The 13,913-nt window shown below is 40.3% G+C and overlaps 1 protein-coding gene across 11 annotated transcripts in view; it reads left to right on the top strand.

The window, feature by feature from the left end:
* The window catches only part of DROSHA (drosha ribonuclease III), a 107,082-nt gene that overhangs the window by 23,241 nt on the left and 69,928 nt on the right, over positions 1-13,913 (top strand). For 10 of the 11 annotated variants that reach the window (XR_004967544.1, XR_004967545.1, XM_036309108.1 and 7 more), the window contains 3 exons: positions 1,336-1,416; positions 4,803-4,889; positions 7,369-7,455. Coding sequence is in view for 9 of the 11 variants with exons in the window: in XM_036309108.1 (XP_036165001.1) it covers positions 1,336-1,416; positions 4,803-4,889; positions 7,369-7,455 (255 nt within the window). In the remaining 2 variants the exon portion in view is untranslated. The remainder of the gene's footprint in view (positions 1-1,335; positions 1,417-4,802; positions 4,890-7,368; positions 7,456-13,913) is intronic. The other variant, XM_036309104.1, reaches the window with a different exon arrangement.

The raw sequence follows: 13,913 nt of genomic DNA, 5'->3' as shown, positions 1-13,913 counted from the left end.
TTTAAGGTAACAATGTTATTTCTCTGATGTACCACCTGGAGCTTTAGATTTTCCAAAAAGATAAAGAAAGTTATAGTTTTTCACTTTAATATTTTTTTCAAAGTTGTATTGAGATATTGTCATTGGACACAATGAGTCACAAATTTCTAGAACTTTAAAGAAATATGTTTATGTGTTTGTGTAAATATATATGTTATAATGTGTTATATATGTGTGTGTGTGTGTGTGTGTGTGTGTGTGTGTGTGTGTGTGTGTGTATTTATTAATACAAAGAGAGTGAGAAATGGAATTCAGCTTCCTTATTCTCCACACTGATGCTCTGGTCTCCTTTTGATTCCGTGTTGCCGTTTATGTTAAATAAAGTCATGAGATGACTGTTAAGACCCTTTAAGATTTGAACCTCAGTTCTGCTTGTTTGGTCTTCTTGCTCACATAAATGACCCATTCCATCGAGGTGGCTGTCATGTCCCGGGAACATCACCTTGGGTTTCTTCCTTCGCTTTGTTCCTCATGCTGGTGCCTCATGTAGCATAACCGTCTGCTTTTCCTGTCCTGTTCGGCTGTTCAGATAGTTTGTCTCTTTGAAGCCAGTGGTATCTCCATCTGCACTGACAATTTTTCCGTTTTCTTTAAAATTACTAAGCATATTATATGTATGCTATTTCTTACCTAGAATAAATATTCCTTGAGTACATGGACCCTGAGCTGTTTATCACTCTCTCCTCCCCAATGCTTAGCAGTCATCTTTCCACCCAAAAGTCACTCAGGCATTATTCCCTTATTGAATCCTGTGGGTAGAGTCCAGGGCAGTGAAATGAATTCAGGTGAAAAACCAGACATTGGCTTACCTGCTTAGTGTTGAACGTTTTCCTGGTTCTAGCAGGCATTTTCTTCTCTATGCTTCAGATACCTTTATGTTTCTCTTTTGAAAACATTTAATCTGGTTACCTTCAAAGCATTTTATGTGCTTCAAAGTATATAAAATATGCTTTTCTTTTGTGAAGAGCCTTTTTTCCCTGAAATAAGAAATAGAAGGAACATACTAAAAAGTGGTCGGAGAAGATGGGGGCGAGCAATGCGCAGATGCTGATATTTTCTGCTTGGCTGCACAAATCACTTGGGGATCAAGCGTTGCCTTACAGTTTCCTTTTACCAGACAGTGTGGACAGTGTGCAGCTTTATTGGTTTTGGATCATCCGTGTAATTTTCTAACTGTGACAGCCTCTTCAGAGCTTTAGGACTCCTGATGTTAAAACCCACATAATTCCATGGAACGTCAGCTTGCATGGTGGGGACTTGCCCCCAATAAAACTAATTCCTTTCTGTCTCTGACAGATGAATGATGGTCCACTCTGCAAATGCAGCGCAAAAGCCAGACGCACAGGAATTAGACACAGCATCTATCCCGGAGAAGAGGTAACGGCTTTGGGTTGTTACATTTGTATGCACCGAGAAGCCAGCAGTAGACAGTGCCGTTGCTATTCTTTCCCCTGTAAATGAAACAAGACCATTGAAAAGCCTTTTCATATTCCCCAATAGTCTCTGGTACTGATAATTGGAGAAGAAAAGTACTTGGGTTTGGATTTGGAGTGGGGAATATCATCAAGGAAACCATCAAATAGGCCAAGTGTCTTTGAGTTGGTTTTTATTCTTTTAAAACTGGTGTAATATTTTTTCTATGTTCTTATCACAATTGGCTCTGAAGTACCCTGGAGAAACGATCTCTTTAAAGTGTATAAGGTGCATGTCTGCTTTCCTTGGGGGACGTGGGAATGCTGTTGTATTTGTTCATCTGTGTTCCCACTACACTGAGTAGCACATGGACTGTTCTAGCTCTGTGCCCCAGCCCTGGTCCATCAGGGACACTCCAAATATGCTTGACTGATTAAGTTGAATACTTTTAGGCAGTTTCATCAATTCCAGATACATTTGGGGACCAGGGCAATGACCACTGGGTGGATTTTTAAACAGAGTGGACCTATTGTAAGCCGGACCTCAATGAAGATTTTGTTTGCTACCTTGGCCTCATGTCCCCCACTCTACTGGGGAATGAGGACAGTCATTCAGTGTCTGAGAATTAGTGTTGATTCAGATGCTGCGACAGCATCTGAACTGTCAGGATTTCCCCTTTCCCTAGTGTACTGTTACTTGGGTAAATGGCCATAGGTTCTTTGGGGAAGGACAGTGTTGTCATGAACATTTTTGTTTGTAATGGTGTTGCAAGGCTTCCTGGGAACTGGCCACCTCTTTAGTCAATGGATATCAGTTCAAAAACTTGATCAGGTCTGGAACTGGGCAAAGGAACATGACTTATTGGAGCAACCTCCCTTTAGCCACTTGGTTATCACTCTTGATTTCTTCTGTTGGTACAAACTAAGTTGGTATTCTTGTCAGCTACCCATCTGTTTTGTGCCCAAGGACACCATGTTCTGTTGACTCTTGCATGACTGTGTGTCAGATTCCCTGGGCTGCCTCTTCGATCTTGCTGGTCCTGATGATAATTGTGTGACCCTAGCTTGTAACAGCCCCGTCGTCTGTCTGGCCTCCCTTGTTTCAGAGTCCTTTCATATGGTTGCTGTCAGCAAGCTGTGCTCTGTGATAACCTCTCTAGTCAGACCTGGAGAAGGCCCAGACACTCTCAGACACTGAATGACTGCCTGAATGACAGAAGGCCACCCCTGAACCAGCACATTCCTTTTGATCCTGGTAGCTGTCCTGTCCTCTGTACTTCCCATAGAATATGATTATCTGGTATATTTTTTCAGTCAGAGGTATTATGTCCATTCCAAAGTGCCCACTTCTTTGAATCTTTGGATTCATTCCTCCTCTGTCCATCATGGCAGTTTTGGTATTTTGACTTTACTCTGTGTGGGCCATCACTTTTTCATGCTTTTAGGAGACACCCTAGAAAGGAGTTGCCAGCATCTCCTGGCATCCTGGAATCCTGAATGCTCCCACGTCAGTAAAGTCTTCCTTAACCAGTTGTGTGTTCTGGCCCTTTTGGTCGGGCACTGTCAGCCTCCGGTCCTGTGCAGACTCCTGCTGGCACACGCTGGCTAGTGCTTACAGGCCCTCTAGGCATAAACTCCTCCCAGCACCTCTCCAGCTGGGCTGTGCCGGGGAAATGACCCTAATTATAGGTCTGTCAGCCAGGAGGGGAGACTGATTCAGTACTGGGGTGGGGATGTTTTCAGGTCCCTGACTTTGGCATAGCAGACCTATCTTGGTTGGCTGTTAATTGTCTTTTAGGTCCACCCACTCTGACTTTGATAAGCCCTGGGCTCGGTCCTGATTTGCTCTGACCTCTCACTGCAGGTGAGAGCTTCTTTGTGTGTCCCAACACACCCTCTAGTTTTCCCATCTGGCTTTCAGTTTCCTTTCTCCTCTGCTGTTCACTTCTATAGAGCAGGGGTGGGGGACGTCCAGCCTGTGGATCTTATGATGACTATGAAATCATTTGGTCTGGCCCTGCCAAGGCATTAGGGGTGAGTTAATGAAATGTTTGACCAAGTATAGCAGGCTAATGTTTAAGTTGATAATCTTGTATGGCCCGAGAATGATGTTATAAGTATCTAAATGGCCCTTGGCAGAAAGTAGGTTCCCATCCCTGCTGTAGATTAATTCATATACCTGGGAACTTGTTAGAAATGTAGATTCTCAGCTGCTTCAGCTTCTGAGTCAGACTCTGGAGATGGGGAGCAAGCAGTCTGAGATTTAGCAAGCCCTTCAGGTGATTTAACTAAAGTTTGAGGAATATGGTGGAGTAGCCATCTATCCCTTGCCATTAGAGCTACTATCTCTCATAGTCTTAAACACCGGCTTCCATTGGTACAGCCTCCCATTCCATCGTCTTTGAAAGTTTCAGTAGGTGTGCCATCCGGTGCCAGGGGCTGTGTGCTCCGCCTACCCCCATGATGGGGCCTTTATTGCCAGTTGCATGGTAAGTGATTTCTCTCCCAAACCCCATCTTATCTCTCCTGCTTTTTGGGGTCACTCTTGGTACCAACTGTCCCGCACTGGATTTTCCAGAAGCAGATGCTAAAGTGGAGTTTGGGGCGCATGATGTTTCTTTGAAAGGAAGAAGGTATAAGCAGGATTGGACAGAGGGATTAATCAAACTATGAGTCAACCCCAACAAAGCCCCATCAGCCGAGGAATGAGTATTGTCCATTGACTTGAGCTTTGCTGGCTGGGCCTTCATGCTTCTCTCCTTAGTGGGCAGCGGTCCTGCCGTGCATGGTCTGGGGCACGCATCTCTGTGTCCGTCACAGCACACCCACGGTTCAGTCCACTGATGCTGCTTTTGCTTGCTGTCAGTTTTCCTTTTCCTGACTTAAGCTCCATGATATCCTGTCCCACCACCTCTCACCCGTCTTCATTTCTGGTCCCTTCTGTTTTCACCAGCATGTTTAATCTTTTCACTATCTCCCCCACCCCCATTAAAACCTACTGCTAGTCCCCCGGAGGTGATTTTTCCTGCCCTTTTTTTTTCCAGTTTATTGGGAGTTTAGCCAAAGTTCAATTATTGTGTTATTTTACCCCCCAAAAAAGATAAATTTAGATCTATAAAGATCTTTATGTTGTCTCAAACTGTCCTATTGCACATGAAGAAATGAATTGAATACTGGGGACCAGCCAGCCCTTTTTTATTCGTCTAATTAACGGTAAAGTGAATACTATTTTTTCCTGCTAGCCGGTAAAGGAACCTCTTTAGTTAGACATGCAGCTAGAAAATACAGTCTAATTTAAGTAAAAATACTTTGCTTATTTACTTTCAATATCACTTATGTTCCTTCCCTCAGGCCATCAAGCCCTGTCGTCCTATGACCAACAATGCTGGCAGACTTTTCCACTATCGAATTACAGTCTCCCCTCCTACAAACTTCTTAGTAAGTTCCTTACAAAATCAGATTTCCTTTATTTTAAAATGTAAATAGGTTGAATGTGTGCAACTAGGTTAAAATGTGAATAGACTAAATATTGATTCAGTTCTTAAATGTTCTTTCTTTTAAAATATCCTATTTTTATGTTGATAAAATTGGCCTTTATCATAATGACATTTATTTTTACTTTTTTACCAGATTATTTTTGGTACCTTTTTTCATTTATATTGTTGGTACCACATAATAGTCAAAAAATTGTGGCACTGTGGAGTTGGAAGAATGCATAGAACAATTTCACATCTCTTAAAAATCAGCAAATAGATTATATGTTATCTAGTGACCCAAATAAGAACATCTATTGTATCTACCAGTATTTCAGTAATAATAATACTTAATACTTGTTGACTATGGTATTGGGCACCATTCTGAGTATTTGACATGTATTAACTTATCTCTCACAACAAACTGATGAAGCAGACACTGTTATCTCCATTTTATAGGTGGAGCAGTAGAACATACTTTACAGATGAGGTTAAGTAGCTTGCTCAAGATTACTAGTATTCAGGTAGGAAGTGGCAGAGTGCAGATTTGAGCCTATGCAGTCTGACACCATCGTGTATGGCTGTATGCTATTCCACTATGTTATACTGCCTTTCATAGTATAAAATTTTATTAGTTCTGGTTACTTGTATCATCAAGAGATTTCAATTTCAAAGTTAGATATTAATAATTACATATTTTAACAACTTTATTGAGCTATAATTCATATACCTTAAAATGTACCCATTTAAAGTGTATATTTTATATTTCATCTTTTCACTGAATTGTGAAACCATCATCACAGTCTAATTTTAGAACATTTTCATCATTTCGAAAAGAAAGCCTGTACTCAGCAGCAGTCAACTCTTTCCCACCCCCAGCCTTCAGCAACCAATAAGATGCTTTCTATTATTTGCCTGTTCTAGATAGTTAATATGAGTGGGACAATACAATATATCATCTTTTTGGCTTCTGATTTCACTTAGCATAGGGTTTTCAAGATTCACCCATGTTGTAACATGCAACTTCATTCCTTCTTATGACCAAATAATATTCCATTCTATGGATATACTATATTTTATTTATCCATTCATCAGTTGATGAACATTTGGGTGGTCTCCACTTTTTGGCTATTATGAAAAATGCTTCTGTGAATGTTTGTGGACAAGTTTTTGTGTGGATGTATGTTTTCATTTGTCTTGGACATAAACCCAGGACTGGGGTGCTGGATTGTTTGGTAACTCTATCTTTAATATTTGAAGAACTACCAAACTGTTTTTCAGAGTGTTGTACCATGATTATTTCATTAGAAGTTCTTTTCATTATATTTAATTTAGACCAACTTTGTTGAATTATTCAAATAGAAAGTAACAGTAATATTGACAAAACAAATAACGTACATTTGGATATTCTTTAGTTCTCTCCCTGTCAAGTTCTTTGTGTGTGATGTGTGTGTGTGTGTATGAAATGTTCAGTACCTATGTAAAAAACATATCTTTTAGGTTATTAGTCTTGATAATTCCATATTTAGCATTTAGGATTAAAAATGGTGGGTTATAAGAATGGCATAAGGCCGAAACCGGTTTGGCTCAGTGGATAGAGCGTCGGCCTGCGGACTGAAGGGTCCCAGGTTCGATTCTGGTCAAGGGCATGTACCTGGGTTGCGGGCACATCCCCAGTGGGGGGTGTGCAGGAGGCAGCTGATCGATGTTTCTCTCTCATCGATGTTTCTAACTCTCTATCTCTCTCCCTTCCTCTCTGTAAATAATCAATAAAATATATTTAAAAAAAAAAAAAAAAGAATGGCATAAGGAAGAGAGTCTCATGCATAGAGCAACATTTGTATGTTTTAATTACAGATTCAGTTTTCAGTAATTAAGATCTTGGGCATCATGCAGGAATTGATTTGTTGCACATTTGGTGGGTTGCTTCTCCTTGGAAGGCCTGGGAATGGAACTGTGAGGGCTGAGATCTGGCACCTGGCCCTTTCAGAGCCTTCCAGGTGGTTAGTCTTGACCATCATGATGCTGAGTCTTTTTTTCACTTCGAGCTTTGAGTCAGCTGCGTTATTATCTTATTCTTGTTAGGACTTCTGTTAGTTCAGAAATATAGATCAATAAGAACAGGACTGGTAGTATTGTGGGTTAAATAAAGCAAGTTCCTAGAAAATGAAGTCAGATAGCCTTTCCCCCCCTTTCTGGCATCTGTAACAAAATGTCTTGATTGTCTCAGTATATAAATATTACTGAAGCCAGAGAATTCCACCAAGCCAGACAATTTCTCCTAAAATTAAACTTTTAAGTTCTCCCTAGTGTTTGGACAAACATTAAGAAAGTTTGTGGAGTCCTGATATTTTTCCTGGTGGTTGCTTTGTGTCCTGATGAATATCTGCACATGCAAATCATGCTGTTATTTAATTCAAGCGTGTGTTTCTGTTTGCTTTCAGACTGACAGGCCTACTGTTATAGAATATGATGACCATGAGTATATCTTTGAAGGATTTTCTATGTTTGCACACGCCCCTCTAACTAATGTAAGTATGTGCTCATTGACTGGCTTTCCCTGTCCCTGCACCCCCACCTTTCCTGTCCTCCCTTCATTCTTCTAAAAATCAAAATAGATTTCCTTTCTCCTGACTTCTAAGTAACATTTACTTTGTGTCCTCCCTCTGCCTGAGCTGCAGGAAGTCTATGGCAGTCTGTGTCAGGTGGGAGTGTGACATCTGTGCTAATGAGTCACAGGTTTGTTTCCCATGAAATGGTGTAAGTAAACGTGTCAGGATAACATTTTGAGAGTGTGAAAGATTGAAAAAGAAGGATTAACTGTGGAGTAACGTGTCAGAGCTATTTGGGGGTGGGTGTCCTTCAAAGGAAAGTTGGAAAGTTTTAAGAAGAACTTGCTGTTTAGTCTCTGAGCAATAGAAAAAGAAATAGAGCTGGTTTAGGACATCTGGAATCTGAATTAATTTCATACAGTTTTCTGCCTTTGAATACCAGGAATATGTCTTCTTTAAGGGACTTTGCCTGACACACAGATCTATGATGTTTTTATACAGGTATTAAGGCTGCTCTGTTAGTAAGCGGTTCAAATGGAAGTTCTGTATCTATGAGTCAAAAGCTTTGTCTCAGAGCTGGCAGTCTTGGGAATTGTCATGGAGTGAATTTGCTGGCGGCTCAGGGAGAGTGCAGCAGTATACTTCATCCAGCCTAGAGGTCGTTATAGAACTTACTGAGTTATAGCTACGGTGTAGCTACCTTGAAATAGAATGTTCTCTAACCTTTCTGGTTTGCCGGGGTCCAACCCCAGCGGGTCCAGGGGTCCCCAAAGGTGTGGACGGAGTCGGCGAAGAAGGAAGGACATGGAGACAGTGTTCAGTTGATCAGCAGCCTAGCCAGGATCTCCAGCCAGGATCTCCAGCCAAGTTCTGGTCTGGATCTCCAGAGAGGTTCTGCTTCAGATCTCCAGCCAGGTTCTGTGTCCATGTTCTCTTGCTAGGTTCTCCAGCCAGGTTCAGTCCAGGTTCTCCAGCCAGGTTCAGTCACCAGGTTCTAGTCAGGTTCTCTTGCCCATTTCTGTAGTCAGGTTCAGTCCAGGATCTTTTGCCATGTTCTCTCCAGTGAAGTTCTTCTGTCTGTAGATTCTGTGTAGGTTCTGTCTCTTTAGTTCTGTGTTCTAAGCTCTGTATTCTAAGTTCTGTCTCTTGCTGTCTTGTTGCATCTGTATTTATACCAGTTGATTCAATCCTATCAATCTCTATTACAAAGGTTAGGGCGTTTCTTATCTTCATTCCAGGGAGTAAAGATTATGTAGCTTAAGCACGATTGTTCGTAGTTAAAGTGATTAATTACCCGCCTGGCACTTAGTTAAGAGGTTTTATTCCCTCCCTAACTTCAGGGGAAAATCCCTACCTGGGGAAACAACCTTTCTCAGAGAGGAGACCTTGGTTAAAACACATAGTGCCAAGGTGAGCAAACATATTAAGAACAGTATGCCATATATGCCAGGTCCTTTGAAACAGCAAGGATGGACTGGCTCCCGGCACTGGTTTGGTTACAAGAAATTATACAGTTTGAAAAGTTATTTTAGTATTGTTTACTTAAAACTTGAAATTCTGTTCCTCTGGAGAGTAAAGAAAGATTCACATCTTTGCCAAACCTTGTTTCTTTCTATCCTTTCTTTTTTTCTTTATAAGTGGACATGATTCCATAGTAGTGATACTAATTTAAAACAAATTGTCTTTTTATTGTTTTTATTCCACAGTATATTTTATCCTAGACAATTTTCTTTGAGAAGATGAGTACATTGTAAATGTAAAAATAAAATCATTTGATAATACATACCATGTTTACCTCCGGGATGGACCATAGTATACAAAAGAGTATAATATTGGACCATTCTTTCTTTTTTTTAATTAGGTATAATTAATATATAACATTGTATTAGTTTAGGTGTACAACATAATGGTTCAGTATTTGTATATATTGTGAAATGATTACCACAATGAGTCTAGTTAACATTTGTTACCTTACATAGTGACATTATTTTATATTGGACTATTCTTAAACAATCTGAAACAATATGACTATTGGACTATTCTTAAACAATATGAAAAGGCATTAGGAGGTTTTTGAATTTTGATGGTTTTGTTGTCTTTGTAAATATATTTTTTTAAATTATTTTTTTTTTGAAGAGAGAGAGAGAAAGAGAGAGAGAAACAGTGATGTGAGAGGGAAACATTGATCGGTTGCCTCCCGTAAGTACCCCGTCCGGGGACAGAAGCACAGCCTGGGCATGTGCCCTGACCGGGAATGAAACCAGCAACCTTTCTGTGCATGGGACAGTGTTCTAGCAACTGAGCCACACTGGTCAGGGCTGTTGTCTTTTTTTAAATGTCTCAATGAGGCACTCAGACCTTTGTGACATCAAATCTCCTAGTCTTAGAGTGGGAAAGGCTTTTAGAAGTCCTCTAGTCCAACTTCCCCTCCCTATTGCACTTCTCTCTTTTTTGCCCTTCAAAGGATTTGCAAAACAAATAATTTAGTTACCATGAAAATATTTCAAAATATCTATCTTATTTTTTAATTCCCTAGAATAGTGTAGATCTTACTTTAACTTTTAGGATCACCTTCATTAAAGAAGGAAAGCAGTTTGGCTTCAGAGAGACCAAAGTTTTAAACATTGAATTCCTCTTACTATCTGTATGATTTGACATTTCAGTCTTTATAAGCCTTTCTTATCTTAAAATAGAGGTATTAGTTTTAGCAACAGGCTTTTGTAAAAAAAAATGAGATGAAACATGAAAAGTGTTTATCATACAGTGGGTTGGCATCCAACAAATATTGAACTTCTTATTTTGGGAAATATGTCAGAAAGACCTGGGTTTGCATCTTCTAATTCTTTTTTGTTTTTAAAAACTAATTCTTAACATCTGTGTGACTTTGGACAAGTGATTCTATGAGCTTTATTAAAATTCCTCAGGCACTGATAGGCTGTTAATGCTAAATTAATTGCAGTTGTTACTGTTATCATAAAATAAAATGTAGGACTGAAAAATTCCTGGCTTCTGCATATATTTTATATAAAAATATTCAAGTTCTCAAAATTTGAGAACTTAACTCTCTAATGAGAAGATAAGCCCCATCATTTATGTTAGAGATGTTGATAAAATAAATCGAGTATTAAGCCAAGTGTTGTACAGTTCATAGGAATTAGATCCATCAAAGGCCTCTTGAATTTGAAGTAACCTCCCAAGAAAGGGAATTATTAAATCACTGTGCTGATCTGATTCATGTTCTTGCTGGAGAGAGCACATCAGGAAGAATGGCATGCAAATGATCGTAACGTGAGAATCTCAGCCAAATCTAGTTCTGACAGGTTCTCTTCAGAACTTGCAGTGGACGGAAAGCCTTGTTGGCTTAGTGTGGAGCATTCCGGGAGAAATTAATTCTTTTATGTAGTACAGTTACTAGTACTTATAATACCTGATGCTACTAAAGGCTTTGACAATATAACCAAAATTATAAAGATAAACATATTAGGTGCATAATGCTTTATCCTGACCACAAAAGCCCCATGAAGCCCATGACCATTTCCTCCTGCCTTCATGGGCTTCCCATTTCCAGCAGCCGCACTGGGCTGGATTTGGGCATTTAGTGTCTGGAAGTAGTAGAGTTGAGGAAGTTTTCTTTTTTTTTTTTTTTAAACTTATCTTTATTTTTGAAAGGGGTGTTTTCTTTAGGAGTGGTGTTTTTTTTTTTGTTTTTTTTTTGCTTGTTTTTGGTATGGTGAAATAGGAGTTAGTGTTAGCCAGTGTCCAAAGATGTTTTAAGAAATGATGGTAGGTATTTATATTATTTGATTGGCCAGTTAAGCTTCCAATCAGTCGAGATTCCGATTATGTTGGCAAATGACAGTTCTCTCTGTGTCTTAGAGAAGAGGAACGTTTGACTAGCAGAGGAGATCCTGCCTTCCCAGTGGTGTGTCTGAGAAGGGCTCAGGCTGACACTGTGCTCTCTCTCTGCGTGGCTCCCTACTGCTCCCACGGCCTGTGGTCCTTTCTCTTCCGGATACCCTCTCCCTGAGTAAGGGAGGCTCACCCACGGTTTTTCCTCCTATGCGTATCTTGATCCTCGCCAAATTGTTATTTATAGCTGTGACATAGGGCTCCATGCTTCACACGGCAACTTCAGACTGCCTGTTGGGCACACCCACCTGACTGTCCCCTCAGGTACCTCATCCTCACCCTGTGTGAAACCGAACTCGTCATCTTTCCCACAGACTGAGTCTGAGTACGCGGGGAGTACCCCATGAATTTCTTCGTATTAATGCCATTGTGATGTGTACGGTCACGTAGGCCAGAAACCCAGAAATTATTCCCTATTCTTCTTTCTTGCCTCCACATCAGAACGGTCACTGTGTATTTCAGTAACATCTCTTATGTTTAAAAATATTCCCCTTCTTTCCAGTCTTCTCTTCATTTGGCTCCTGGACTGTTTCATTAGACTCTGGTCTTCTAGTTTCCTGCCTCGCTCCCTTCCAGACCATCCCCACACCGTTTACATAGCCACTCATCCGAAGTGTGAACTGTGATGTTCTCTCACTTAAACTGCTTGAATGACTTCTCATTGACAGGATAAGCCCTGAATCCTTTACATTGTTTGTAAAATTTGCATAATACAGTTCAGTGGTCGCCAACCTTTCGGACCTCACGGACCACTGGTTGGCGACCACTGATACAGTTCATACTTTCCTGTCTAGAAATACCTTGCTTCTCTCTCTCCACCCGCTTTATTCCTGAACAGCTAAATCATTTGTAATTCCCCCGGCTCCTTTCGCTCTGTCTTGCTAGAAACTAAATACCTGCTTTTCCCCAGGTTAGTTTTTCTGGATGACCTGGAAAATCCCTGCCCCTCTTTGAAGACTTAACTCAAATGTTACCTCCTTTGGTCCTTTGGAACTTTATACTCTCTGTTTGCATATTTGTTTTTAATTGGACTTACAAGTTACAGTGTACCATGTTCTTCTTTTAGATCCTTGTCTTTTAAAATGGTAGGGGCTGTGACTTCTTCTAGGGTAACTGAACCTAACATCATTGTTAGCAAAGAATAGGTATTTACAAAATATGAATGATGCCCAAATTTGTAGCTCTCACATCATTTTTAAATATAGGACTAAAAAGACCTTAAAATGTTAGTGGCTTTAGCCTGCTGCTTCAGTTGTTTTAGAACTCATTTATTATCACAAGAAGGTTGCATATGGATCTCTTATTAAAATGTGAATTTTACTCAAATTAGCCGTTATCCTTTTAAAAAAATGAAAAAGCACCTAAGAACTAAATTTCATTTCTGAGAAAAAGTTTCCAGTAGATGGCATTATAAGACTATTCTTGTTTTTCTTACCATTCCTTTGGTAGAATTAAAATGTGTTTCTTTCTGATTGCTATGGTTTGTAAAAACGGTTACATTTATATAAAATTGTCTTCTGGACAGACAGATTGAGTGCCTAGAAAAACCAACTTAACACATCTCTGGGGCTTCTGAGTATTATTTTCCTCAGGTAATCAGCCAGACCACTGCGGTAACTCCACACCCTCCCTTTCTCATTCCTCCCTCATTCAAAAGTATACTCAAGGAAAACTGACTATGTCTAGGCACTAGGCTAGTAGTGTCTGATGACACATTGGTAAAACAAGACAGGTGTGGGTTTATTTAACATGAGCCTGCCTTCATTTTCACATGAACCCTGAGTATTACAACAGGTGATGAGAGGTAATATACTCTAGTGGCTTAGAGCTGGCTAGAGCCTAGAGCAACATTTCTGAACTCAACAGCTACCGGTGTACCTTAGGCAAGGTACCTGATGACTCTGCCTCAGTTTCCTCCTCTGTACAAGGGGGATAATAAATTGTGCCTATCTCATAGGGGTGGCTACATGGGTGACCATATGTGAACCATTAGAGCAGCGCCTGGCTCAGGAAATGCTATCTGTTGTTATTCATATCATACTTTATTATGATTATTACCACGGTTGGTTTTGCTCCGGAGCCAGATAGACAGCTGGACTTGTGTGCGTGTAGTGACTTAGGAATCTGTAACCGATGAGCTGTCAGCCTGCTATCCCTGATCTGCCTGAAAAGCCAAAGTTCTGAAAGATTAAAAAAAAAAAAACACATGAGAAAAATAAGTATTTAAGTGGTTTTATTAATTCTCTAGAGGCAATTTGGTTGGATTTAATGGGTTCTTGTCACGTTTGTGTTGTTGCTCGTACAGTTAATTAAGCACCAGCATTATGCAGGTTTCCTGTAGAGGCAGGGCCAGCTGGGCGCCTGCCATGAAAACCCAGCCGTTGTGGTCAAGCTCGCCTGCAGCATTGTGAGCAGCTTAGATGAAGTGGAACTTTCTCGTCTGGGTCATGGCCTTCTGGGTCAGGTTGCCAACACATGCTCATTGTGAGCCTCCGGGATGGTGTTGCAGACTGAACCTCCTCTTATTC

The sequence above is a fragment of the Myotis myotis genome, unplaced genomic scaffold (genome assembly GCF_014108235.1).
Source record: "Myotis myotis isolate mMyoMyo1 unplaced genomic scaffold, mMyoMyo1.p scaffold_m19_p_5, whole genome shotgun sequence".
Lineage (NCBI taxonomy): Eukaryota > Metazoa > Chordata > Mammalia > Chiroptera > Vespertilionidae > Myotis > Myotis myotis.
Note: the sequence above shows the minus strand (reverse complement) of the source record. Positions and strands in the feature narration are given on the sequence as shown.